This window comes from Neovison vison, chromosome 4 (genome assembly GCF_020171115.1).
Source record: "Neovison vison isolate M4711 chromosome 4, ASM_NN_V1, whole genome shotgun sequence".
NCBI lineage: Eukaryota > Metazoa > Chordata > Mammalia > Carnivora > Mustelidae > Neogale > Neogale vison.
The window spans coordinates 137,289,349-137,315,194 of NC_058094.1; the positions used below are offsets into that span (position 1 = coordinate 137,289,349).

The 25,846-nt window shown below is 61.6% G+C and overlaps 1 protein-coding gene across 7 annotated transcripts; it reads right to left on the bottom strand.

Moving 5' to 3' along the window:
* Positions 1-7,131: 7,131 nt before the first annotated feature.
* On the bottom strand, positions 7,132-21,343 carry ZMIZ2 (zinc finger MIZ-type containing 2). 7 transcript variants are annotated; one of them, XR_006384241.1, is made up of 20 exons: positions 20,965-21,037; positions 15,438-15,559; positions 15,181-15,295; positions 14,764-14,966; positions 14,424-14,616; positions 13,976-14,224; positions 13,653-13,808; positions 12,989-13,066; positions 12,623-12,791; positions 11,890-12,034; positions 11,591-11,801; positions 11,078-11,183; positions 10,809-10,966; positions 10,311-10,378; positions 9,978-10,046; positions 9,507-9,751; positions 8,976-9,145; positions 8,651-8,890; positions 8,362-8,559; positions 7,964-8,046 (listed from the first exon to the last, which is right to left on the bottom strand). XR_006384241.1 is itself a non-coding variant. In XM_044245736.1 (19 exons), exons 2-19 carry the CDS (start codon positions 15,485-15,487, stop codon positions 7,939-7,941), a joined length of 2,733 nt encoding a protein of 910 aa, XP_044101671.1. In that variant the 5' UTR covers positions 15,488-15,559; positions 21,325-21,343; the 3' UTR covers positions 7,132-7,938. The 7 variants fall into 7 exon arrangements, 6 of the variants coding, with proteins under 6 accessions (XP_044101671.1, XP_044101668.1, XP_044101669.1 ...); XM_044245736.1 differs by lacking the exons at positions 8,362-8,559; positions 20,965-21,037 and adding an exon at positions 21,325-21,343 and having other exon boundaries at positions 7,132-8,046; XM_044245733.1 differs by lacking the exon at positions 8,362-8,559 and having other exon boundaries at positions 7,132-8,046.
* Positions 21,344-25,846: the final 4,503 nt, after the last annotated feature.

Consider the following 25,846-nt stretch of genomic DNA (forward strand, 5'->3'; position numbering starts at 1 on the left):
TGACGCCGCCTATCAGTCCTGTTCCCAGCTTCCCCCGAGCCTCCCAGAGGCGGTCGCCCTCCGTGCAGTAATCCAGGAAACTGGATATTTGGGCCTGGGCGCACCACCAGCGAGCCCCCTGCATTCTGCTGGTGATGAGGTGGCGAGAGGGCGCTCCGGGGAGATGGACGGCCGGCAGCAGACAAGGGACTGGGCATCTTGAGCCGAGCACAGGGAGGACCAGACCCTCCAGGGCTGGGGGAGGCCCTCCAGCTGCTTCTTCAGCCTCCAGACCGGGCTGCGTTTTGGAGGCGGAGCCAGGTGTCTGCTGCGTGGATCCCAGATGGCCCAGGTCACCGGAGGCTGCTGGGGTCCGGGGCTTTCCCACGGCCTCCCACCGGGACTCACGAGATGGGGAATCCCTCCAACAGAAAAGGAGGTACAGTAACCAAACCCAGGGGACTGAGGCCTGAGTCCATTCAGAGCTCTAGGGAGTGTCCGGTGCCGTTCTTGGGGTCAGTGTGGAGTTCTCCCACCAGTCCTTCGAAGTGGACGCTGGTAATTTCCCCAGGGAGATGAGACTCAGCAAGGCCACACGGCTGGCAGGAACTAGAGGCGGGTGACACCTGGTCTCCCGGGCCCGGGTCACCTGCTCATTGCCGGCACACCTGGTCCCAGAAGTAAACCAGATAGAGGGCTCTGGTGCCGCACACACAATAGGACATTCGCTGCTTCAGCTGGTGTGGACAGCTCCACCACACGGAGCGCGTTCATTTCACGCTGCCACCCCCACCCTCCATCTCCAGAACTTTCCGTCTGTGCCCCCCCAACACGGAGTCCCCACCCCCTCCCCCACACCCCTGCCCCCTGCTCTGCCCACTGTCTCTTACTGCAGCTTCTGGGATACCTCCTGTAGGTGGGACTGTGTCCTTCTGTGACCAGCTCATTTCATGCCGCGTCGCGTCCCCAGGGACAAATCAGTGTCGCAGGTGTCCTTCCTTTTTGTGGCTGTGTGATGTCCCATGGCAGGGACACGCCCTCTTTTGTTCATCCGTTCACCTGTGGATGCACACTCCGGGCGCTTCCCGCCGCTGGTTGCTGTGAACGTGGCCGAGTCCCTGCTGTTGGTCCTTCTGGGTGCGTGACCCCGAGTGGCTCTCACTGGGCCACAGAGTTAACCTAGGTTTCATTCTGTCAGGAACCGCCATGCTGTTTCCTGCCACTGTGGCCCCGTGGCCACAGCCACCAACCCAGGTCCTCCAGGTCCCGCCAGCACCTGCTGTGTCCTGCTTGTTTCTCTGATTTGGTGGTTGTGAGGGGCGAGGTGGTGGTTTTGTTTGGGATTGTCCTCATGGTCACAGACACCGCGCATCCTCTCCGGGGTCAGCCGTCTGTGTCCTCTTCCGAGAAACGTCTGCTCAAGTCCTCCGCCTATTTTTTTCATGGGATTGTTTGCTTGCTCTTTGTTTGTTTCTTTTTTTAAAGCTTTTATTTATTTGAGAGAGAGAATGCGCGCAGGCCAGGGGAGGGGCAGAGAAGCAGGCTTCCTGCTGAGCGGGGAGCCTGACGCTGGACTCAATCCCAGGACCCCAGGATCATGACCTGAGCCGAAAGCATACGCTTTACCACCTGAGACCCCCAGGCGCCCTGTGTGCTTTTTCTGACTGTCGAGGTGTCTGGCTCTGGTCACATTCTGGGTATTAACCCTTTATCAGACGCGCGACTGCGCGAACCGGAACCTCTGCCGTGCGGACTGCGTATCCTTCCCCTGCCACCTGCTGGGGCTGTTTGGTTGGTTTTAAAGTCAATGACCAGCCGTGAGAATTGTATTTGGGAATTACAAATAATACGTAAAAGGCCAACTTTTGAGCAGATTTCTTTAAATAGACATTTTTCGAGCAGTTTCGCGTGTACAGCAAGACTGGGTGGAAGCTTCGGATGGAGATTTCCCCCAGGCTCCCCCCCCCCCCCGTGCCCACCACTCATGTCCTCACAGCGGGAGGTGCTGGTGACAAGGGATGGGCCGCGCAGACGGGCCATCCTCACCCAGAGCCCGGGGCGCACCTCAGGGCTCCCTGTGGCTGTGGACGAACGCCCTGCCTGTGTCCACCGCAGAGCCCTTTCGGCGCCCCCCAGCCCCTGCTTACCCCCGGCCGATCCTTGCAGTCTCCGGACCTGCCCATTCTCCAGAAGGTCAGACTTGGGATCCCGCAGGCTGAGCCTCCTCAGACTCTGTTGCTCAGAGCCGGACTTTGGCATCTCCACAACGTCCCCCCGCTCGCGCTGCTGGGAGTCCTCTGTCTGGACGGGTGGAGGGGTTACCCTCTCGGCCGCCGAAGGATATCACGTGCATCCGAGTTTTGCCAACACTGTTTGTCAGCACCTGTGTTCGGGTTCGATGCGGACACAAGTTCTCGGTTGCTTTGGGTAAATACCAAGGAGCCCAGCTAATTGCCCTGCAGAGTGGCTGCCCCATCTGGCATTCCCGCCGGCACTGAGAGCTCCTGCGGCTCTGGGGCTTTACTTTTATTATAATAATTATTATTTATTATTTTAAAATATTTTATTTACTTATTTGACAGAGAGATAGAGAGCACAAGTAGGCAGAGCAGCAGGCAGAGGGAGAACGAGAAGCAGACTCCCCGCTGAGCAGGGAGCCTGATGTGGGACTTGATCCCAGGACTCCAGGGTCATGACCCGAGCTGAAGGCAGCTGCTTAACCAACTGAGCCACACAGGCACCCACTTTTATTAATATTTTTTATTTTTATTTGATAGAGATCACAAGTAGGCAGAGAGGCAGGCAGAGAGAGAGGGGGAAGCAGGCTCCCCACTGAGCAGAGAGCCCGATGCGGGACTCGATCCCAGGACCCCAGAATCACGACCTGAGCTGAAGGCAGACACTCAACTGACTGAGCCACCCAGGCGTCCCTATTTTTATTTTTACCTTTTTTGCCATGAGAGGGTGTTTACTGTACAGAAGCAGGCTTTCCTGGTTGCAAGGAGCTCTGGGGAACCATGACTCTGGCAGCTGAGCTCCATGGGTGGCACTGTGGGCTCGTCTTACTTTGGGCTCCCGGTGGGTGGCGGGGGGATGGGTCAATGGACACGGAGGCAGATGGCTACCGGCCACCCACCGGCCACCCACTGGCCAGTGACAGGGGAAGCTGGAAAAGCAGGCTGGTGGAGGGCCAGAAAGCAGGATCTCAGGCCCTGGTTTGGCTTTGCGACAGGTCACCTCATGAGGCTGGCAGGCTCCCGCTGTATGGGTGCCACTGACCTCAGCACATGAGGGGAGTGCCCCAGAGTCAGCGCTCAGGAAGGAGAGGCAGCACCATCCTGCCTGCTCCCACCGGGGTCCCTCCACTGGAAGGTGGCCCTTGGGTGTGGAGCCTGTCTCCTGCTCAGCGAGTCCCGCCGAAGAGCAGGGCCACTCCTTGCGGAGTGGACGGGAGGTACCCTGCTCGGGGTCTCCAAGAGTGGGCTGGGGGGGCCTGTGCTGGGAGCCAGTCCTCATCTCAGCAGATGCTTGCCGGACACCTGCTGACCATCCCACTGGGACCCTGCAGGGCACAGGTGCTCAGCCGGCAATGGGGTAGGCTGGGAGTGTGGGGGGAGGTACAGATGGGGGCGCCCCTGAGGGTGCTGGATGCTCAGCACCCCCTGCATGCGGACCGCAGGCAGCCCGCTCCTATTTGCCCCTGTCTGCCCAGGTTAATCTCTTGGACAAACTTGTTGGCTTTGGGATAAATCAGGACACAAAAGAGGTCTGTTCCCATGGAGCTCACAGTCTCATAGGAAAGGTGGGTAGCAATGCTCATCTGACCCAGAATGTTTAGTCAAGTTCTAGACGTCCCCCTAGGGGACAGGGGACAGGACACACAGGGGTGAAGGAGAAAGTGACCCTTGGACTTGCTTCGAGGCATCGTGCCTGAATCGTTCAGAAAATTGGTGTAAGGGGAAAACGCCAAGGACTCTCCCACGTTAAGAGAGTAGAGACATAACGACCAACCCCAAGTGTGACCCAGACTGCATCTGGGGTTGGATGCAGTTACAGGAGGTGCTGGGAAGCCAGGCTGGGAGGGAGCACAGCGTGGAATGCGGCTCTCCTGCCCCGGTAAGGGTGCTCCCATAAGGGAACGTTTTTGCTTTTCCAAGATGCGCGCTGAGCAGCTCATCTGCATCGGACTTTCCCAACTCAGCGGCCACTAAACCCGCAGGGGCATAAAAAATGCAGCAGCATGGGAAGACGGAAGGAGCTGGCCGGACTGGCAAAATGTCAGCCATCCTCAAACCCAGGGCTTGTGCGGGTGCTCCCTGTGCTGTGTGCAAAGGCTCGTTTTTAAATAAAACATCAGAAAATGATCACTACTGAGCTGTGATTGATCAGCTGTGATGGGGATCAGGGAGGCAGCTGTGGGGTGGAGGGGAGCAGCAGCCGCTTATTCCAGAAGCAGAGGGCTCCCTGGGGCATGGGCGAGTCAGCCAAAGCCTGCAGTGGGTAGGATGTGGAGGACCCTGGCAAACCCCAGGGGTGGCCAGTGTGCCAGGTGCGGGGCTGGAGAGTGGTCAGGTGGGTCGTGGGCAGGGTGGAGAACGATCCTAGGGCCAACCCACGCCCGCCCCCTTCTGGTACCTGTTCCCTGTGTTGGGAAGCACTCCTGACCCCACTCTGGCCGAGGGCCCCTTAGCTGCCACCAGAGAGTTGGCCAGGGCCTTCCGGTGGCATCAGCAAGAGCAGGGCTCAGAGGCTCTGGTCTCTGCTCCGTAGCAACAGCCGCTGTAGACAGCGAGGCTCTCCAAGGGGACGGGCCTATCACTCTGGAGCTGTGTCTGCCCATGTCTGGCCTTCTCCAAGGCCCTCGGTGTCCTTTTCAGGATGGCTGTCTTGAATTCTTCCCCCCCAGTGAGTGGCCTGTGGGCACTTGCAGCCTGAGCTGAGGCAAGCGGACATGGGAAGGGTTTGAGCAGGAGGCAGGGAGCTCAGAGGGGCATCCACAAATCCCACACCCCGCCACAGCGTCACAGCCAGCGGTGTAGCCTATGGCTAAATGTGGAGTGCAGCCCTGTGGCTCCACTCACGGGTTCAAGACTACGTGAAGCCAGTCCCAGGTGGCAGAGGCGGCTGCAGGGGATGGGGATGGGCGCGTGACATCACGGAGCCTAGTGCACTTGGCATCGGGGCAATTCTCCGCTCCTCAGCTCAAACAGATTGGGCGAGTGACTGATGACCCCCGACTCAGAAGGCATCCGTAGTCCCAGGACCTGAAACATCTTGGTCGTGTCCAGAATCCCCACCTGATGGTCCCAATGGGTCCCTGTGATCAGCCCAACTTGGGAGGTGACCAGGTGAGGATGCCAGCGGGCAGGGACCATGGGGACAAGGACATTGCCCTGACATCTGGTAGCATCTGGTCCTGGGCCAGGGTCTCTACCCTCTTCTTTGTGCTGTCCACTGCTTCTCGAGCTGGTGCTCTGGGGCCCTGTGCTCTCACGGTCGGGGTGGGGGCATGTCTGACCGCCGGCAGCTCATGGGGGACCCCCTTCTCGTCCCTCTTGACAGCTGCTCCAGCCCCACTTCTGACCCAAGTCACTTGTCAAACCGAAGTTTTGCTTGCCTGGATTCGCTGCTACATTTCTGGTCTCACACCTGTCGTGTCTTCATTCCTTCTGCTGTTTTGCCTCGTGTGATTTTTCTAGTTCCTTCCAGTGGGCAGTGAGGTGAAGAGAATTCCTGGACCGCAGACGCTCACAGCTGTCCCATGTTGTCGTGACGCTGCGCAGCACCTCTGAAGGTGGGCGCGCCGCTATGTCTCAGGATGGCTCCTGATTTCACCTGCGATTCCTTCTCCCACCCCCAGGCTGTCCGGTGCTTAATTTTACCACCTGTTACTGTTTCCTGAAATGGGACACATTGTTGCAGCGATGCTGTTAGCAAACCTGAGCTTCATTCCTCGCAGTCAGGGACAGGCTTGGCACGTGGTTGGTTTCCATTTCTGCACCGGGGCTCTGTTCCCGCGTGCGTCTGGTCTGAGGTCCACTTTTCTGAAGTGGTGCGCGCAGCACCCAGGGGAGGAGGTGACTGATGGGTGTAAGGTGGCAGCTGAGAAGACAGCACTCCCCTTGAGGAGCCAAATGTCACTGGCACCTCCCCCGTCCCCGAGTGCACTCCTGTGCCACCCCGCAGGGAAGTGGTGTGGGCAGCCCATCCACGCCCCCACCTTCTTCCTGACCAGCGGCACAGACGTGGGACCCCTGGGAAACCCATGTCTGGTGTCAAGCTGTACTGAGATACATGGACTTCCGCATCCTGCTCCCTCACTGCGTGCTCCCCACGGCCCTGTGCTCCCTGTTCCCCTGCTGTCCTGTCGTGGCCTGGGTCCACCCTCCTGTGGGTGAACGCTGGTTCATCTCTGGATTTCTCCATTGTGCCCAGCAGCACCCAGGAGGACAGCATGTGTGGCACCCGTTCTTGGCTTCCTCCCCAACCCCAGCCTGGCTATGGATGACAGACAGAACTCCAGACAGGCCCTACTCATCCCTGGGCCTCCTTGTCCATCCCCCCAATCCCAGCCAGCACTGAGAGTGTGCTTCTGCCCCCTCAGCCAGAAACAGGCTGCGGAGGCACGAAGGTCCACATCTGGGGTCCCCAGTTGTAAGTGGGTAAAGCCACCCAGGCCTGCCTGCCCTGGACCCCACCCCCCCGAGCTTCCAGTGCCCTATGGGCACCCCCCTTTCCCCGCTGCAAGGCGCATCAGCCTCTCCTGCTGGGCCAGGAGGGAAAGGCCACCCAGGCAGCTGGTACACAGCTGGAGGGGGCTGTGCAGGCCCAGGAGCCCAGGGCCACCCTCCATGCGCCTCCGGAAGCTGCTGTCTGGAGCCAGCCCGGCCTTCAGCCCTGGTCCCTCCTGAGGCCCCTGACTCAACAGCTGGCTCCCTGCCCCAGGCACACCCACACAAGGTGACAGGGTGGCAGATGTGTCTCCTGGCCCTGGTGACACTTCACAAAATAGTTCTCTGGCAGAAGCCAACTTGGAAAATTCCAGAGACAGGGAAATTTACCATGAGGCCGGAACAGCTGGGTCTGGGCTAGGAACAGAGCCCCGCCCACGTGGAGAACTCAGGCTGGCATGAAGGAGGGACCCAGCAGGCCCGCGGTGAGGGAGTCCTTTAATAGAGATGGGCAGACAGGGGACACAACTCGGCCCTAGGCCAGTGGGGGCAGTGGCTCCTCCTCCCCCACCTGGCTTGGCCTCAGGGTGGACACGGGAAAGGCAGTTTTAAAAAACACAGCGGGACTGATTCTTCACTTTCACGGAAAAGGGGACCTCAGAGGAGCAGCCCGCTGGAGAATCTGTACACAGAGCGGGTCTCCGCACCCAGCCCTTTGGGCCGAAGCCTGCAGCCACCCCCACCCCCGCTGAAGGGATGGGCCGTCCACACCCACAATGTCCCTATGTTATGTACATCGTTGTGCTTTGGAGCGCCCCGCCCTGCAGCCTTAGCCTGGAGCCTCCTGTGGGAAGAGGGTCCCATTCCCACTGCGAGCTCGGACTCAGGACAGAGTAGCCCTGCTCCTCGCCCGTGAGCAAAGGGCTTGTTGAGACAGAAGGGTCAGTGCTGGACAAGATGCAGGCTGGTGGGAGCAGGCAGGACCGGGGACACCGGGGCAAGGCATGAGGCCAGGGTAGCAGGTGTGTGTGGGTGGGGCAAAGCTGGAGTGGGACCAGGCGGTGGCTTGGGGCAGGGCTGAGCATCTAGTAGAACCCCATTCCGCACTGGAGAGAAGGGGTTTGGGGGTCCACCCGCGGCCCCCTCCCACCCAGCGCAGATGCTTCCAGTGTCAGGGGCCAGGCAGCTGGCCCGGCCCTGGCTCTGGCTCTGGGTCCACAGGTGGGGAGGGGCGGGGCACGGTGATGTCTGCCTGCGTGACCCGGCTGGCTGGGTAGGGTCTACAGGATCAGTTGTTCTCGAAGAGAGAGAGCAGGTCGTCATTGTTGTTTGTGGGGAGGTCAGGCGGGCCCAGGTAGGACAACAGTTCCTCCGGGTTGGTCAGTTCTGGGAGCAGCTGGGGACAAAGCAAAGCCATCAGCAGCTCCGGCCTCGGACCCACCACGGCCCTGCGTGGGACCCTGACCCTCAGCCTGCACAGGGCTTCCCCCTGCCGGAGGCTGCTCTTTGAGCAGGAATCATTGCACATGGGTTGTCCAAGGCCAGCCAGGGACGCATGGTGCCGGCAGGGCCAGCACACGGGGTGGGCTCACCGGCGCCCGCGACTCACTATTCGGAGAGGCTCTAACTTCCCTCATAATGAACTTCAGGGAATTTGGGTTATTCGGGTCGAGGACGGTTACCTGTGTTTCACACACAGATTCTGGCTCACCCAGCAAGGGGCGTCGGACAGGCCAGCCCGCACCCTGCGCCGGTGTGGTCAGTTCCAAGCGCAGTCTTCTTGGGCGCTAGATAGTCCCCAGAGCCAACCTCGCGGCTACAGCAGGTGCCCGACCTCCTCGCCGGGGCTGGTACTACCTGCCCAGCTCTCCTGGCTCTGGAAGTCACTGGGGCGGCGGTGTTCTCCCTTCTATGAAGCATGTGGACCCTGGGGACGATGTGCATGCCGTCCTCCCCAGCCCCAGCTCCCACGTGCTCCCCAGCATGGGGCCCATACTCACGTCCAGGGCTGGTTCCGGGGCCTCCCCCGCCCCAGACATGGGGGGCCCCATCACGCCTGTGGCCGTGCTGAAGGCCAGCTCGCCGATGGGGCCCGAGCTCACTGGGCCCAGGGGCTGCCGGGATGCTGGGGGAGGGTTTGGATGGTGCAGCTGGGGCCCTGGGGGCCCCCCAAGGCTGGGAGCATGCAGCCCCTGTGGCCCAGGGTTGTGGGACGGGTCCAGGTGACCCGCTGGTGCCATCTGAGGAAGGAGAGAAGAACCTGGTCAGATGGCCCTGGGCCCCCCTCCCTGGGAACTGGCCCCCCAACCCTCTGCCAGCACTGACCTGCCCTGGGAGACAGGGGGCAGACTTCTCTGGTGTCAGGAGGCTGCTGGGAAGGTCAGACTGATAGGAGCTGGGGGGCAGCCCCGCGGTGAACTCAGGAAGGGCCGGGGTGCTGGGTGCGGCAGGCGGGAAGGCGTCAGGGAAGGTCCCGGGTCCCAGGAAGCTGGAACCTGAGAGTAGAGCCGGTCCTGGGTGAGGCCTGGGGGCTGGCGCTGGTGGAGTGGTCCAGGGAGGGGGGACCCCAGTGGTCTCCCGCAAGTAGTGCCAGACCTCACAGGAAAGGGCACTTCTTCTCATCACAGACGTTACTCTGGGACCCACCTCACCCAAACACACCCACACATGGCGTCAGAGAGGCCCCAGAAGCAAGCTGGCAGAAGGTCCCTGCTCCTCAGCTACCGCCCACCCCCACGGCCATGTCCCCGGCAGGCCCCAGGTGCGGGACCCGCGTGGTAGTGCTGCAGTGGTCTGAAGAGGACAGACCGTTGGCCTGTGGTAGCCGTGTCCCCGGGCCCAGCCCGCCGTACTCACCCTGGCCGGGGTAGTCGCCAGGGGCTGGGGCCGACGGGGGCTGCAGGGGGGCGAAGGGGGCGGCCCCGGGGCCCAGGGCTGCGATCATCTCCATGACACTGGGCATGAGCACGTGCGCAGGGCTCACGGTGCGGCAGCGTTTCAGCACGGGCCCATCGGGTTCCTCCTTGATGTGCACGTCAGGCTTCACGGGCACCGGCTTCCAACTGCACGTGGGGTCGATGGTGATCTCCTCATAGTCAGAGCTGGCCAGGGACACACGCACTACTCACGAGCTGTCCTGCTGCCTCTCCCGGCCTCCAAGGCTTGTGGCCACCTGGCACGTTCCACGGGCCCGGGGTGGGGGGCTGTGGGTTCTGGCCATGGCAAAGCAGTGGGGTGGGGGGTGCCTCCCAGTCATCCTGGGGCTGCCCGCTGCCAAGCGCAGATTAACCACTGCCGACCGCAGCCAGGCGAGGGGAAGACACTTACTTCTGAATGTAAATGAGAATCCCCAGCATGTACTGGTCCACCTCCAGCCCCTCCAGCAACGCCGTCTTGCTGTTGGAAACCAAGAGGATGGGGCTCGGAGGCCTGTCACTGCTCCGCTCCATCACTGTGCCCGAGACCACCCCGTGGGAGGTGATCCCTCAGGAAGGGGACCCCGTGTGTGAAGTCTCTGCCCTGAGCCACAGCGTTCTCGTCTGGGCGGCTACCACTGAACTTGACTTGGGTATTTTCTGGTGCTGCAGGGGGAGCGGACAGCTTCTGACAAGGACCACCCTGCACCCCGGGCCGTCATGAGGGTGTCTCAGGAATACTCACTTGCACACGGGGCATCTCCAGGTCCCCCGCTCACAGTTGAGCTGTAGGTAGGACTCTAGGTCGAAGCACTGTGGGGGGCAAGACAGGTGGCTTCTCACACGGGGGTCGGGGGCGACCTGGCCGCACCACACGATCAAGCTGCGTGCTTCTGGGCTGATCTGCTCATGTGTGGAGAAGCCACACGTGCCAGGCTTTCCCCAGGGCGCCCCTCCTAACAGACAGTCCTCACAGGGACTGGGATGCACGAGGCCAAAGGCCTGGGCATCTGTGCTGAAGGGCCACGTCCAGGACACATTGTCCAAGGAGACCCCGTGGCGGAGCGTCGGGGATCCGAGGGGTCGCTCCTGGGGCCTTGGGAGGACCGCACCTGCGGCCTCATTGCCTTTTGAGAGGAGACCCCGCAAATGCAGGGCAGCGGTGACTGTCCTCGGAGACAGGGGAGGGCTGACAGAGAACCACTGTCACAAGTCCTGGCAGAGCTCCACAGGGACCACCCACCTGGATGTGGCGGCAGTCGTGGCCGCGGGCAGGGAGCTGGATCCTGCGGAAGGTGATGGGGCACTTGAGGGACACCTTGATGGCCGTCTGTTCCACGCCGTCCTCGCCGTTGGGCCCGGGTGTGCCAGGGATGGTACCGCTGCTGAAGTTACGCTTTACTGGTGTCGACAGGGCAAAGGGCTAGACGGAGGGGCTGCCGCTGGCGCCACAGCCCCAAGGGACCACGTGGGCCGCCCACTGTTCCCCCAACCCCCTGCAGGGCCACTCACTCTTGCTGACGCAGTGCTCAGCAGGCAGGAGTCGCTTCTTGAGCAAGCCCTGCAGCACCGCGCGCACGGCGGGCCGGTGCACCAGCTGCAGCACGAACAGGTGCGACTGCGGCGGGAGGGGCTGGTCAAGACTGCAGCGGGGAGTCTCCCCTGCTCTGGAGCCCCCATGCTGCAGGCTGGATCTGCCCATCCGGTGAGCCCGCCACGGGGAGAACACCGGCATCTGGGAGCCCCCAGCCTACGGCAGTCCCGTGACCGCCCCAGAACCAGCTGGGGTGCGCCCGGCTGCCCCTCTTTGCCCCGGTGAGTCCCAGCGAGGCTTTCGGGATGGGGAGCCGGGGGGGCCTGCTGAGCCTCCTCACGGGGAGACAGGGTCAGCAGGAGCGCTCCATCCGCCTGCGCGGTGTGGGCCTCGCTGGGAAGCAGGGAGGTGGCTCCACACCGCCGTGGGGCCAGGAAATGAGACAGGTTGGGCGGGGCTGACGCAGGGGCGGGGGGTGCGGGGGCACTCACGCAGCAGCAGGCCGTGACCGTGATCTGGATGGTGTTGCGGCCGGGCTGGCACACGTGCTTCAGGTACAGGGGCTTGTGGGAGGTCTTGTTGTCGCCGCGCTCGATGGTGAGGGGCGTGGCGTTGACACTGACCTGCACCGAGGCCGGCCAGTTGGTGTTCATCTGCCGGTCCTCGTGGTGGTAGCACTTGAACTGCAGCTCCAGGTCAGGCCTGCGCGGGCCAGGCGCACAGTAAGGACAGGCCGGCGGGGGCGCAGGTACAGGGGTTGGGGCCGCACGCCGGGCCGGCGCCAGCTCACCTCAGCATTAGCGTCTTGTAGACGGAGTCGCGCAGTTGGAAGGCATGGTTGCTCACGGCCAGGTTGTGCTGCAGGCGGAAGGGTTCCAGGACCACCCCATCGCGCACGGGGAAGGTCAGCCGCAGCTCGTCACAGGGGCCACTGCCTGCGAGCGGGCCACGCTGGCGTGAGCCGGCAGCTGGCATAGAGGACGCCCCCCCCCCGCACCCCTTACCGCAGGGATGTGGGCTGGGGAGCAGGGCCCCTCCTCCCCCACCTCGGGGCTGGGCTGTGGGCAGCATCTCCCCTGGGGCCCCAGGATCTTGAGATCCTGCTGTTCCATCCTGCCTCAGGCACCTGGCCCAGGGTCCCCTAAATTATGACTGGAGAACGTGCCCCAGACCCAGAAAAAGAGGGTGACACTAGTGCTTTCGGGAGGGTGGAAGGCTGCAGAGGTGTGAATGGACCCCCTTCACCATCCCCACACTTGAGCTAGGTTTCTAGGACCTTGGGTTCTGCTCTGGCAGTCTACCCTGGACCAGGGGGTCCCTAGCCAGGAGAAGACTTCAAGGGATACACAGACTCCCTAAAATGATCCAGAGTTTCGTGTGCACGCATGTCTTTCTAGAGAGAAGATCCACACCTTGAAAAATCCGCTAAGACGTCTACGGGTGAAAGACAGGGTTATGGGCCCCCAACCCTCATGTCCCCAGAGGACCCCAGCCCAAGCAAGCTGAGAACAAGCGACACTCACCGGGGGGAGACGGGTGCAAGGAGCCCACGCTGGGCTTGAGGTCGGGCAGGAAGGGAGACTTGACCTCCTGGCTGGCGGACATGTAGGGGACGCTGCTGCCGGGAGTCATGGGCGGCGTGGGGCTCCCTGGCAGTGGGGAGCTGGGGTAGCCAGGGGTGGAACGGGTGGGCTGTGGGGTCGAGCAAACGGTCAAGATGGAATGGTGGGGGGTGGAGTTTGTTCTTGGAGCACCCGCGGGAACAGTGAGGACAGAAGAGAACAGGGGTAGTCCCAGAGGGTTCTGGCTGGGCACCCCCAATTTCCTCCTGTTTGGGCGCCCTCTCTCCATGGGCCCACCCCGTGAGCCTCCCGCCCGTCTGCCCGTACCCCACTCAGGCCAGGCTGGCTGTAGCTGACGCTCCCCCCGTTGAAGCTGGCGCCCTGCCCGTTGAACTGCTCTGTGGGCTGCAGGAGAGAAAAGTGCATGCGCCCAGGGCCCCCGCCTGGCCCTGGCACTTAACCCAAGGAGGGGGCTGGAGGCAGGGTGCCACCGTACACAGGGGCACTGGCCTCTAGTCTCTTCTTTGGAGGCTCTCTTCCTTCAGCAAGTAATCAACAAGGGGCTCACAGTGCTTTCATAATTTACGACATTACTACTCCAGGAAAAGAGATAGACTACTCACGCCCCAAGTTAGAAGGGTCGCAGGAGAGCCAGGAAGAGGCCGAAAAAACACACCTCCTCCTCCCCACATGCCCCCCATGGGCCCGTCCCCAGCAAGCAGAGGGAATGTGGTCACTGTGCCCTAAAAGACAATCAAGTGGCCTGGGGGCCTGCCCTCCGCCCCGCCTGCTCCCTACAGTGATTTTCTGAGCAGATACACACATCCCGCAGAGGATCCTTTCAGAACTGGATCCCCACACTGCTTGGGACCAGCGGAGCTCCGGGCTGCCTGCTCACTCTCATCCCTCCAGGCCAGCTCCCTCATCAGCCTGGCCAGGGCCCAGCACAGGGCCCTGCGGGGGTGCGGTGGGCCAGAGGGCCCAACCCTACCTTGTAGTGCAATCCTGCAGGGCCAGTGGCAGGCAGGGCCTGGGCCACGCTCTGCTGCAGGGGCAGCCGGTGCCCAGGGTAGGAGGAAGGGGTGGGAGGCTGCCCAGCGCCAGGTGCGTACTGGCTTCCTGGCAGGTACTGCTGCCCAGGGTAAACCTGAGAGACAGAAAGGGCACTGTGCTAGGGCAACGGCTGTTGGGGAAGTCAGCTCCCAGGGAGGACGCAGTGCCCACCCCATCCGGCGTGGCCGCTTCCCTCCCGTGGATGGCCGCACCCGCTGCGGCTCTGGGTGCAACCGGGACGAGGGTGGTCCGGACGCTCACCTCACTGGAATAGGCCCTCTTGACCCCCTGTCGGGGCAGTGGCTGGGCCTGGGGAGGCCCGGGGTACCCGTGCTGGGGCAGGCGCTGCCCTGCGTACAGGGGTGCCATGCCTGTTGCCCGGGTGGGGTTCAGGCCAGAGGGGCCCAGCAGCCCTCCCACGGCGGCAGGGTTCATACTGCTGGGGACACTGGGCCCCCGGGGACCTCCGTGCTGCAGGAACTGGTTGTTAAAAGCCTGCCCAGCCCCCATCTGGGGAGAGAAGACAGGAGCCATTCAGGCCAACCCCCAACCTTGGGTGCCACCCAGGGACCCCCACCGTGCCTCACCCCTTCCCCCCACTTTATCTCACTACGCACCCGTCCCCAGACCCTGACCCTGGTTGCCCAACCGGTCCCTGCTTTCCAGACCAGCACATGTGGGCGCTCCGGGAGGAGCGGCCGGGCCTCACCGCTCCGTACTGGCTCAGCTCCTGGCTCTGCTTCTCCTGGAGGGCGGCCACGGTGGCCGTGGCAGTGGCTGTGGCTGTGGCCGCGGCAGCAGCCACCGCAGCTGCCGCCGCTGCCTGGGTGAAATCAGTGGAGGGTCGTGTGGCATGTGAGGGCAGACCCAGGCCCCCGGGCCCCCCCGGACCGCCTGCATACCTGCGGGAGACACACAGGGCCGGGCTCAGCAGCGCTTGCCGCCCATCACCTGGGGGGAGCCACACGGTAGTTCTTGGGGCTCCGCTTGCGTGCACACAGCCCTGGGGGAGCCCCCAGCAGTGCAGCCAGGGGAGGGGTCCTGCTTACCCAGGGGAGAAGCCGGGGCCGCCAGGGTAGCCCCCGCGGCCATACACCCCCTGTGGCACAAAGCCCTTGCTGGTGGCGCCGTCACCAAATGCCTGCTGTCCAAGGCACTGCGGGGAGCTCAGGGCAGAGCTGCTGCCGGCCACGCCGGGCATCACGGAGCCGCCAGGGGGGCTCCCTGCAGGGCCCATGGGGTTCCCCAAAACCTACGGGAAACAAGAACCACCAGTGAGCACCACCCACACAACTTACTTCATGTGGTCGCTCCAAGGAGAGGCCTGGCAGTGGGGGCGGGGGTGTGGGCAGGGCAGGGGGTGCAGAGGTGAGGGGAGGAGAGCAGGGGTGGGATGCAGGGCGGGAATGGCATGAAGGCCAGAAGACTCCATTTCTCCCTGAGGAGGGGGGCAGGCACGGGCTCACCTGGCTCTGGGCCGCGTTGCCGACGCCCCACACGGTCGTGACCACGGACAGCGATCCCGCCGGCTGAGTGGCGCTCTGTTGCCAAGGCACTGCCTCGTAAGCAAACGGACCATCACTGGGAGCAGAGAGGTGGGTGAGAGGCCCAGGTCAGGAGCGCCCTGCTGGGGAGGCTGAGCGCGGGAGCAGCGAGGTCCCGCCCCGCCACCAGGCCCGCACCCCTGGGCCTGAGGAGGGAGCGCAGCACGAGCCCCACTCACCCGTGTGGCGTGGGGGGCAGGGCGGGTTTCACGGGGTGCATGGGGTTCATTGGCTTCGGAGCAGCCTAAAGGCCAAATCTGTAGGTGGCAGGAAGTGGTCCTCACTGCTGGTGATGCTCTGGCTGCTGGGACAGGAAGGAGGACATCAGCGGAGAAGCAGCCAGGGGCTGTCGGCAGCCTGCAGGGAGCCCTGAGCACGAGGCCCCCCGGCGCTGTGTTGAAAGAGGGAGGGCAGGATGACACCGGTGTCTGAGGGCCACCTTGCCCTGTGCTGCCCGCCCTGCCCATCCTCTGCCTGCCTCAGCCCCAAACCCCAGCCTGGAAGCCAGCATTAACCCTGTCTGGCCAGGACCTGGACCAGCTCTGGAAGCAGGCTTTCTGAACCCCAATACTTTCCATGCTTGTCCTCCCACACAAAGGCCTGGATATCTGTAAGAGTCAGGGAGCATCTAGCACCTGATTGCCAGAAGCCCCCAAGAAAGCACCAGGGGGGCAGGTCAAGGCCAAAGCCAGAGAGGAGGCTGGAGAGGAGCACCCGGGGGCACTATCTGCTCATGCTCTGAGGCCTGCCTGCTACAGAAGGAGCGCTGGTAACCAGGGGGGAGTGAGCTCAGCCGCCCTGCACCCTCCCTCCTGCCCTGGATGGCAGGCCGCTGCTGCAGCAAGTCCCCCAAGGGCTGCTCTGGGGCCCAAGGGTGCCATCTGAGACTGATGTGGGCACAAGGCCAGGCAGGCAGACCTGACCCACTGGACAGAGTTCCTAAAAGGGGAGGGATCCACACACGGAACCATGGGCGGAGGGCTGGCAGGTGCCCATGGACATGGCAAGGGGCCAATGGGAACACAGCAGCAGGGCTGGTGAACGCTTGCAGGACCCGTGTGCCCATGCCAGGGGCTTTCTCCTACCCTGTGAGGCTCACTCTCTCCCATTTACTGTCTCAGAAAAACCAGTGACGGAGGGCTAGGCCACTCACATCCTCCAACACCCCCAAAAGCAAGTCCAGACCCTTGCTGGCATGGCTGGGGCCACGTGCTTCTGCCTGGTCTCCGTGCAGACACAGGCTGGCGATGGTCCTCAGGGGGTACCCTGGGGGTCCTGGGTGGGGAGGCTACACCCCGCCCTCTGGACGTTGACATTCTGTCCCGGAGCACCGCTGCCTTTCTGGGGCTGTGAGGCCTCATACACGCACACAGACACATCACCTGGGCCAGGCTAACCTCCAGTGGCTCAGTCCTGCCACCTCAGCACTCTCGGGGCGTCCTTCAGGCCCAGGAGTGAGAAAGTGGCTCCAGCATCCACCTGGCCCCGAGACTCACATTCCTGAGTGCTGCCTAGGCACCTCCAGAAGGTCACGTCCTCTGGAAATACAGTCCTGGAGGGGTGTGGGGGGTGGGTCCCTCAGCGGGGACCCAGGGGAGATGGGGTGCAGTGGGGACTGCGATCCGGAGCCTCCCCCACCGAGCACAGAGGTACATGCATCCTGGAGTTGCAGCATGGCTGGGCCCGGGGCCGGGTGAGAGGGGGAGGGAGAGACAAGTGGGCTTGCCCACCTCACAGCTAGTTCTGCTTTCCTTCCCCGCCAGACCAGGCCCCACTCAGGAAACAGGGGCCAGAAAAAGCGGGCGTCAGTGAGTCCAGAAGGCTCTAGAACCCTGGACTCTGGGCAGAGATAAGCGTGGGAGCCAGGACACCGTGACCAGGCAAGGGAAGGCTGGTCCCTACGGGTCCAACTCCAGGATGGGGATGGGGGTGGGAGGTACAGATGGACAGACCTGCCAGTAGGTCAATGGAATAGACCAGAGAACCAGCTGGTCTCTGATGAAGGTACAGAAAACATGCACTGGAGGAAACCTGCCATTTCAACACAAGGTGCCAGAGATGCTGGATTCCCGAGCAAAAAACAAAACAAAACCAAACCCTAATCTTCCCATCGCATACAGAAATTAACTCAAAATGTGCCACAGATTCAAATGTCTAGCACAAAGCTGTAAACCCTTTGGAAACACCTGGGAGTGAATCTTCGGGATCCAGAGCCAAGAGTCCTCCCACAACACACTGAAAGCACACACCGTAGAAGAGCAAACAGAGAACCTGTCTGCAGAGCCCAGATGGGATGAAGCTACGGACCGGGCGCTGCCTTCAAGAGCCACCGTCCCTGACAAAGCATTAGCATCTAGAATATATAAAGAATTCTCAAAACTCAAAATAACCCAAAAAAACCAAAACCCAAAAAACCCACCCAGAAACTGGGCAGAAGAACAGACATTTCACCGATGAGGCGGTAGGGACAGTGAGTCAGCGCTCGGAACTGGGGTCCAATCCACGGAGCTGGGGTCCAACATCAGGGCCATCAGGCACGGGCAGAGTAAAGCCGCTGGGAGCCCTGGCCGCACCCCCGCTTGGAGCTGCTAGGACAGTGCCAGCGCCGGCCAGGCAAGGAGACCCGGACCTCGTCCCCATGGTGGCTGGGAACAGACCAGGGGCAGCCGCCCTGGACCACAGTTCTGCGGCTTCCCATAAAACAAAGCACACAGCCACCCCACGAACCAGAGATATTACTTCTGAACATTCATCTCTGAAAACTGTAAATGTCCGGTCACAGGAGAACCTGTATGTGCGTGTTGCCAGCAGCCTGCAGGGATCTCGGGGGACCATGCTGTGTGGGAAACGCCAGTCCCAGGAGATTCCACATGCAGGGTTCCCTTTATGTAACACTCCTGAGATGACAGAATCCCAGAACCCAAGAGCAGAGCGCGTGGCCAGGTGGGGAGGAGGGAGACAGGTGTGAACACAAGGTGGGGAAGGCCGTGTCTGTATCTTGCCTGGCGCCACCTGGCCTCCTGCTGGGACATGTCCTACAGCTCTGTAAGATGGCATCACCAGGGAAGCCGGGTAAAGGACACGGAGGTGTTTTTTACAGCCACACGTGAATCCAAAATTCCCCCCAAATTAAACTTCAGAGAAGGAACTGCCACCACCCAGCTCGCTGTCTCCACAGGGATGCCCACGGCAACCATCCCTCCCCCAAGCTGGTGGGCCTGGCTGGGCCTGCTCTGGTCCCACAAGCAGTGGCCAGAGTCCCTGGGGCTGGAGGGCTCTGCTTCGAGCTCCCGCTTCCCCAGCGTGGCCTCCGGGACTTCAGACTCACCTGCAGGGCTGGAGCCGGAAGACCGCATTTCTAATGGGTCCATGGTTGAGGACGCTGCTGATACAGGCACCCCAGTGTGAGAGCCAGGGATGCGGGGGTGGGGCGGGGACTCCACGGGCCTGGGGTCCCCGGCAGACTCCTACGTCCCATGGGTTGGGGGAATTCCACCCCCAAGACATCTCTGTTGTGAACGAGACCACAGATGTTTCCAGTTCCCTGAGCTGACTGCTCCTGTGGCTGTATGGGTGTGTACGGGTGTGTACGTGTGTGTGTGTGTGTGTGTGTGTGTGTGTGTGTGAGAGAGAGACTTCCTGCCAGACCAAGTCTGGTCTCCTCCCTGAGAAGACCTACACTCTCCGTGACCCTCTGCTCCTGACAGAGGGAGAGGGGAGCTCTGAGCACAGACCCTCTTCTCACTTCCAGGCCTGGAAGGCAGAGCTGGGAAAGCCCGGGTGTGTGTGTGTGTGTGTGTGTGTGTGTGCGCGCGCGTGCGTGTGTGCAAGGAGGCCTGAGCAGGCCTCTGGGGGCTTCTGGCGGCCAGAGGCTCTCCTGTACGCAGCTCCAGCAGGAAGCCAGGACCCCTGGGCAGAACCCAGCATACGGCTAGCTTAGAAGGCCCCATGGCTTTCTGTGGGTCAGGTCACATCTTCCTCCAGAAAAAGAGCTACAGAAAACTCACTATTCTGACCCCTCTTCCCCAGGGGCTCAGAGCAGCTGCACCCAGTCTCCTGCGTCCCAACGAGAGGCAGACCTTAATGTGGGTCATCCCTCTTCCACCTCCACTCCGTCCCTGCTGCCTGGTCACCCAGGAGCAGCACACCCCATGACAAGCCACCTGACCTCAGGAGGAGAGGCCTACTCCACAGTTCCAGAGCAGGGATGCCGGGAGCCCGTGGCTCCTGGGAAAGTCTCCGACCAGAGGGACACCGGAGCCTGGGCTCTACTGGGCTCTGAGAGGGTGGAAATGATGGCTCCAGGGAGGCAGGACAACACAAGGCGGGGACTCATATGCTCAGGGAGCTGAAGTTCTGACGCTCTCCATGTGAGGTCACAACACTCATCCCAAACCCCCAAGAACGAGCATCTACCCACAGACCAGACGCGGGACACTTCAGAGAGCAGCTAGAGCATTTCACTGCTCCAAGCCTCAGTTTACAACGTGTACAACGGGTACCTGGTGCCACCCTGGGACTGAGGAAAGGGGAGGACACATGCCCACCTTTACACTCTCAGCCCTGACCCTTGTAGTGGGGGCAGCTACCGCTGGACACTTCAGGGGGAGGCCTGGCTGCCTGGTCTTCATTACCTTCCTCTCCTCCCTGACTTCTACTCCCAGCCTGTATTGAGCCCCTGGGCATGACAAATCCTCAGGCCCAGTACCCACAGGGTGAGGCTAAGACCCCCCTCCGGGATCCTGTTATCCCTTTCGAGCCCTTTCAACAGAGGCCCTCTGGCTCTAGCACGCCAGGATTTGGTGGGTGAGTCTGTGTTCACCCTCTCTGCATCCACCACCCTCTTACAGACCAAGTCACATGTTCTGTGTATGTCCCTGTGAGATCTCAGATAACACAACCGACTTACAGAGGGGGCCACGGGTGTTCTGCAACTATCAGGAAAAGAGCAGGGCAGGGTGGGAGAAGGATGGGGGGAGGGGGCAGGAGGGAAGCAAGTCCGGGAGCAGGGCAGGGAGAGAGCATGTCAGGGGGCGGTAAGGGGGAGCAGGGCAGCGGGGAAAGGGGACCAAGGCAGGGAGGGAGCAGGTCATAAGCGGAGAAAGGAGGGCGGCAGGGGCCAGCGCAGAGGGAGAAAGAGGAGGATGAAGGGGGCAGGTCCGGGGAGCAGGTGACTCTCCTGCCTGGGCGTGAGCACGTCGGGTTAGGAAAGGGGTGTCCCCACGGAAACCACGGCCGGAGGCTGAAAGGTCAGCCCACGTCGCCGCCCCCGGGGCAGACACGAGCGGGTCCCACAACGCCTCGCCGGTGGGAGCGCACCGCCCAGCACCAGCCCGGAAGGCGAGCCCGCCGGCCAAGCGCGGCGTGGAGGCGGCGCAGCCAGGTGGGGCGAGGGCCCCGGGTCATCCGCCCCGCTCAGGAGGTCGCGGGGGCCGCGCACACCCCCCGGGCGCTCGGCCGACTTCCGGCTGCCCCAACAAAGGCTCAGGTGAGGGTCGCCCTGCGCGCGCGAGGACGGTGGGCCCAAGCGCACGACGCGCACGAGGCAGGTGCGGCAGGTGGGCGGCGGGGCCGCCTCCAACCCGGCCCGAGCCTGGCGGAGGCGCCGCAGCGCCGGGCCCCGGGCGCAGCACCTGCCCGCCGCGCGCACCTGCCGCACCTGCCGCCCCCGCCGCCCGCCCCCGCCCCCCCCACCGGCCCTCTCACCTCCGCCTGGCCAGGCCCGGCCTCTCGCCGCCGCGGCCCCCGGCCCGCGCTGCTCCATGCACTCAGCCCGCCCTCCGCGCCGCCCGCTGCCCCGGGGCAGCTGCCGCCGCCGCCCGCGCCATCGCGCCGCCGCCCGCTCCGAGGGCACAATGGAGCCGCCGCGCCGCTCATGCATATGCATGACGCCGCGCGCCAGCCCCGCCTCCAGGCCAGAGCAGTGGAGCCCCGAGCCGGAGTCGTGCGCGCGCGGGGCGGCCGCGGGCCTGCGCAGGCCGAAGCGGCAGGCCCGGGCCGGCCAGGGGCAGGCAGGCAGCGCGGGCGGCGGGGGATCACCACACGCGCCCTCCGCCCCCTCCACACCTTTCCGAACGCAGCGTCTGCGGAGCCCCCTGCGCTTCCTGCTCGCTAGCCGTCGGGGCGGGGCCTGATGGAAGGGCGGGGCCGAATGGAGCGGCGGGGGCGGGCGGCGGCGGCGGGGCTTGCCGATGGGCGGGGCCTGTCAGAAGAGGGTGTCAGAGCCTGGTGGAAGCGGCCCTGTCGGAGGCGGGGCCTGGCGGGGGGCGGAGTCCGTCAGAGGGGGGCCGGCCAGAGGGGCGGGACATTTGAAAGGGGCGGTCGGGGGCGGGGCCCTACGGGGGCGGGACCTGTCCTAGAGAGGCCGGTCAGAGGGGCGGGGCCTCTGGAGGGGGCGGGGCCCGGAGGGAAAGCGTGGCTGATGGTCCTCGCAGCTGGGCCTCAGGGTCGCGGCCGAGCCGTAGCGGTGGAGGCGTCCTGTCTGCCCCGCCGGCCCCTTCTCGCCCGGTCAGCTGTCCCGCGCGCTCCTGCCGCCGGTTCAGGGAGGCCGCGCTCGGCCGGTGTGGTCTCTGGTCGCGGGCACGGGACGGGGCGCGTCTCGGGCGCAGCGGGGCCGGCCGCCCTCACCGTCGTCTGCGTCGCCTCGGGCCTGTGCCTTCGGGCCCGGCTCTCAGCCAGGGGTCGCGCAGCGCTCATCCTGGGACGGCCCGTGTCCTCGAGGTCCGCGCACGTGCGGCGGGGCCGGGGCTGCGTCCTCCTCCAAGCCGCCGACACTGTCCGGCGGGTGGGCCGCGCCTGCTGTGTCCGCTGTCCTTTCGGGGCTCGCCAGGGTTTTCGGCACTGCGGACATGTCTCCCCTAAGGCCGGCTGGACCTGTGCCCTGTTGCTTCGAGAGCTGTCTGCTCGCTGGGTATGGGGCCTGCTGTGTGCCAGGCTCTGGTCTGGGCTCTGAGCCCTGCTCCAGGCCTCAGCCCCAGTGGAGGCTCGAGAAGTTGCAGTGTGTCCTTGAGGGACAGGGTAAGGATGACAAAGAAAGCAAGGCCAGAGGGTAGGGCGAGTGTAGGCTGGGGGAAGGCTCTATGGAGAGCTGCCCACATGAAGTGGGGAGCAGGTACCTGGGGACCCTGATGCTCTTCTGCCTCCGCGAGGCCAGGAGTGGCTTCGTGAGGGTCCAGGGCCTGGGACTGGTAGGCAGCTCTGCCCTCTCCCCAGTGTGACCGCCGCCCCAGTGACCCTCTGAGATGCCGTTTGGTGTCAGCCTCTTCTACAGTGTTTTCATCTTTGACCATACGGACTGTTAGAAAAGTCTCCCCTATTTACTGGGGAAATATGCCTTCCTAAAGCCTTTCTTCTAGGACTGCAGAGAATGGGAAGCCTCCCTTTGCTATCTGACAGCTGCGTCTGCAAGCATGAGAAGGAACTTCCCACCCCTTGAACCTCCCGCTGGAGACACGCAGGCCCACTCCCTTAAGTGCCAGCAGACGCTTGAACGCGGGGACTTCGTTCCAGTGGGCTGTCTCCTGGTGCACGGCAGCTGGACAAAATCCTTTTTATTTTTATTTATTTATTTATTTATCTTTTTAAAAGATTTTATTTATTTATTTGACAGACAGAGATCACAAGTAGCCAGAGAGGCAGGGGGAGAGAGAGGGGGAAGCCGACTTCCCGCTGAGCAGAGAGCCCGATGTGGGGCTCCATCCCAGGACCCTGAGATCATGACCTGAGCCGAAGGCAGAGGCTTTAACTCACTGAGCCACCCAGGCACCCCCAAAATCCTTTTTAAAATGTGACACCAGAGGGGACATGATACTCTGAATGTGACCAAAACCTGCACTTAGTTGTAACCTCAGACACTCAGTTATTACGAACGGCTAAGCACCCACAGTTTTCTCACTTCTTGACTTGCAGAAACTAGCTTGAGAAAGAGAAAGCGGCCACTTCTTTGCCTACAGGTGTTCTTCTGTGGAAAATACGGAGGAACTTTCATAATCAGTCGTGACCTTTCATCATCCAAGTATTGAGTGTTAATCCCTGTTCATTTTTTGGTCTCTTTTCTCCCAAGTGCTTCTCCGCATACGGTTGCAGTTTGGAGGTTACAGCCTAATGCGTGACTTCACACCCTTACTCCTTCGCTCCATCCACAGAAATGTGTCCTTTCTTATAATGCATCCTCTGAAATAAGCGTGAAGACTACGGGCAAGGACGTTTGCCGTGGCCTTACCTGGGCTATTGAAAATCTAGACTCAAGCTGTGTTCGTTCCTTCAAACTCTCTGTCGAGCGTCTGCCAGATACTGTTGTCCGTGGAAAACACGTTAGCCGGCAGAACAGCACAGAAGTCCTGGCGGCCCAGAGCTTCCACCAGTAGCTCATAGATCGACCCTCGTTAGATCGACCCTCGTGGGTAACACGGCCGTCATCTACCTCCATGGGCTGGAAACCCAGTCAGATCCTGTCTGAGGAGGTTTTTAATGGTAGGAGAAGAGTTTCCCAGACTTGCTAAGTGAAAAACAGAATACAAAGTTGCATGATGCCAACATAGTTTCTTTCTTCTTTTTTTTTTTTTTTAAGGTTTTATTTATTTATTTGAGAGAAATCGTGAGAGAGAGAGAGAGATGATGAGCTGGGGAGAGGAGCAGGGGAGGGGGGAGCAGGTTCCCCGCTGAGCAGGAAGCCCGATGTGGGGCTCGATCCCAGGACCCTGAGATCATGACCTGAGCTGAAGGCAGACGCTTCACCCACTGAGCACCCCCAGGCACCCAGCCAGCAAATATAGTTTCTAAAAAAAACCCTCAAAACAAAAAACCCAACACCAAAATACACTTATTCGTATAAGCTCGTCCTCCAGGCCACTAATTAACTTGTCAGGAGTGGAGAAAAGTACCTTTACGAAAGATGTGGGTCAGGCACCACCTTAACAAAAGGGCCAAGTCAGCTTCACCGAGCATGGGTGCGGCTGACATCCGTGCCGTTGGTGACATGGTGAGAGAAAGGTCAGAGACACCCCCCTGCCGTTGGTGACATGGTGAGAGAAAGGTCAGAGACACCCCCCCCAACTCCCAGTCCCGGTGGCAGTGACAACAGGAAACGTTTCACCTGGATCTAATCACAAGTCACACAGAGTCAGCCTCCAGGGCTGGCCTGGACTCAGAAAACTCCAGAAGACCAGCCTGGGGAAATGGTCAGAGGAGACCAGAGAGCCGGGACACTGGGTGGGGACTGGGCCACGCCCTAAGCCTGGGCAGTGCTGTGCTAGCGCGGCCTGGGGGTGGGTGCCCAAGGGTGACACTGGGGCTGCTTGGGGGAGTGCCCTGTTCTCTGGAGGCTGTCCGGGAGCAGGCCGCCGGGGGGAGCACCTCGGACGGGCCGCCAGGGCTCCCGTGGGTACAGCGAGCCTGCAAAGCATGCGTGGCTGGAAATAAAGGCTGAGTCTTTTCAAAGGTATGAAGAAACGGCATGAAGGTTATGTTATCTGTAACTTCGATAAAATGATGTAAAATTCTTTTTTTTTTTTTTAAGATTCCATTTATTTATTTGACAATCAGAGATCACAAGTAGGCAAAGAGGCAGGCAGAGGTGGGCAGGGGAAGCAGGCTCCCTGCTGAGCAGAGAGCCCCATGCAGGGCTCAATCCCAGGACCCTGGCATCCCAGGACCCTGACCTGAACCGAAGGCAGAGGCTTTAACCCACTGAGTCAGCCAGGTGCCCCATGATGTAAAATTCTTTGCAACACTGTGGATCACCGCCTCCTTCACAGGCGTGTTATGATCCACGTCATAGGCGATAGGGAGCCCATCAGGGCCTTCACGGGGCTGCAAGGTTGTGCCCAGCGGCCACACTAGGAGCCCCTGTCAGATGCGGGCTGACCCACCCCAGGCCCCATCCACCCAGGCCTCACCCCAGACCCTACCCCCAGGTTTACTAAATTGTATTAGCTCTTATTTTTATTTTTTAAAAAAGCTTTTAGTTATTTATTTGAGAGACAGAGAGAGAGAAAGCGTGCGTGGGGAGGAGGGGCAGAGGGAGAGGGATGCTGACCTGAGCTGAAGGTAGTCGCTTAACTGACCGAGCCATCCAGGTGCCCCTATATTAGGTTTTATTTTTATTTTTTATTTTTATTTTTATTTTTTTTTAAATAAATCTTTTTTTTTTTTAAAGATTTTATTTATTTATTTGACAGAGAGAAATCACAAGTAGATGGAGAGGCAGGCAGAGAGAGAGAGAGGGAAGCAGGCTCCCTGCTGAGCAGAGAGCCCGATGTGGGACTCGATCCCAGGACCCTGAGATCATGACCTGAGCCGAAGGCAGTGGCTTAACCCACTGAGCCACCCAGGCGCCCCTATTTTTTATTTCTAAAAAATATTTTAACTATTTACTTGACAGAGAGAGCGAGAGAGGGAACACAAGCAGGGAGTGGGAGGGGGAGAAGTAGGCTTCCTGCTGAGCAGGGAGCCTGACTCAGGGCTCGAGCCCTAGACCCTGGGATCATGACCTGAGCTGAAGGCAGAGCCTTCACCGACTGAGCCACCCGGGTGTCCCTGTGTTAATTTTTGAATAAAGAGTGTAAATGACAGGTCCAACTTCATTTTT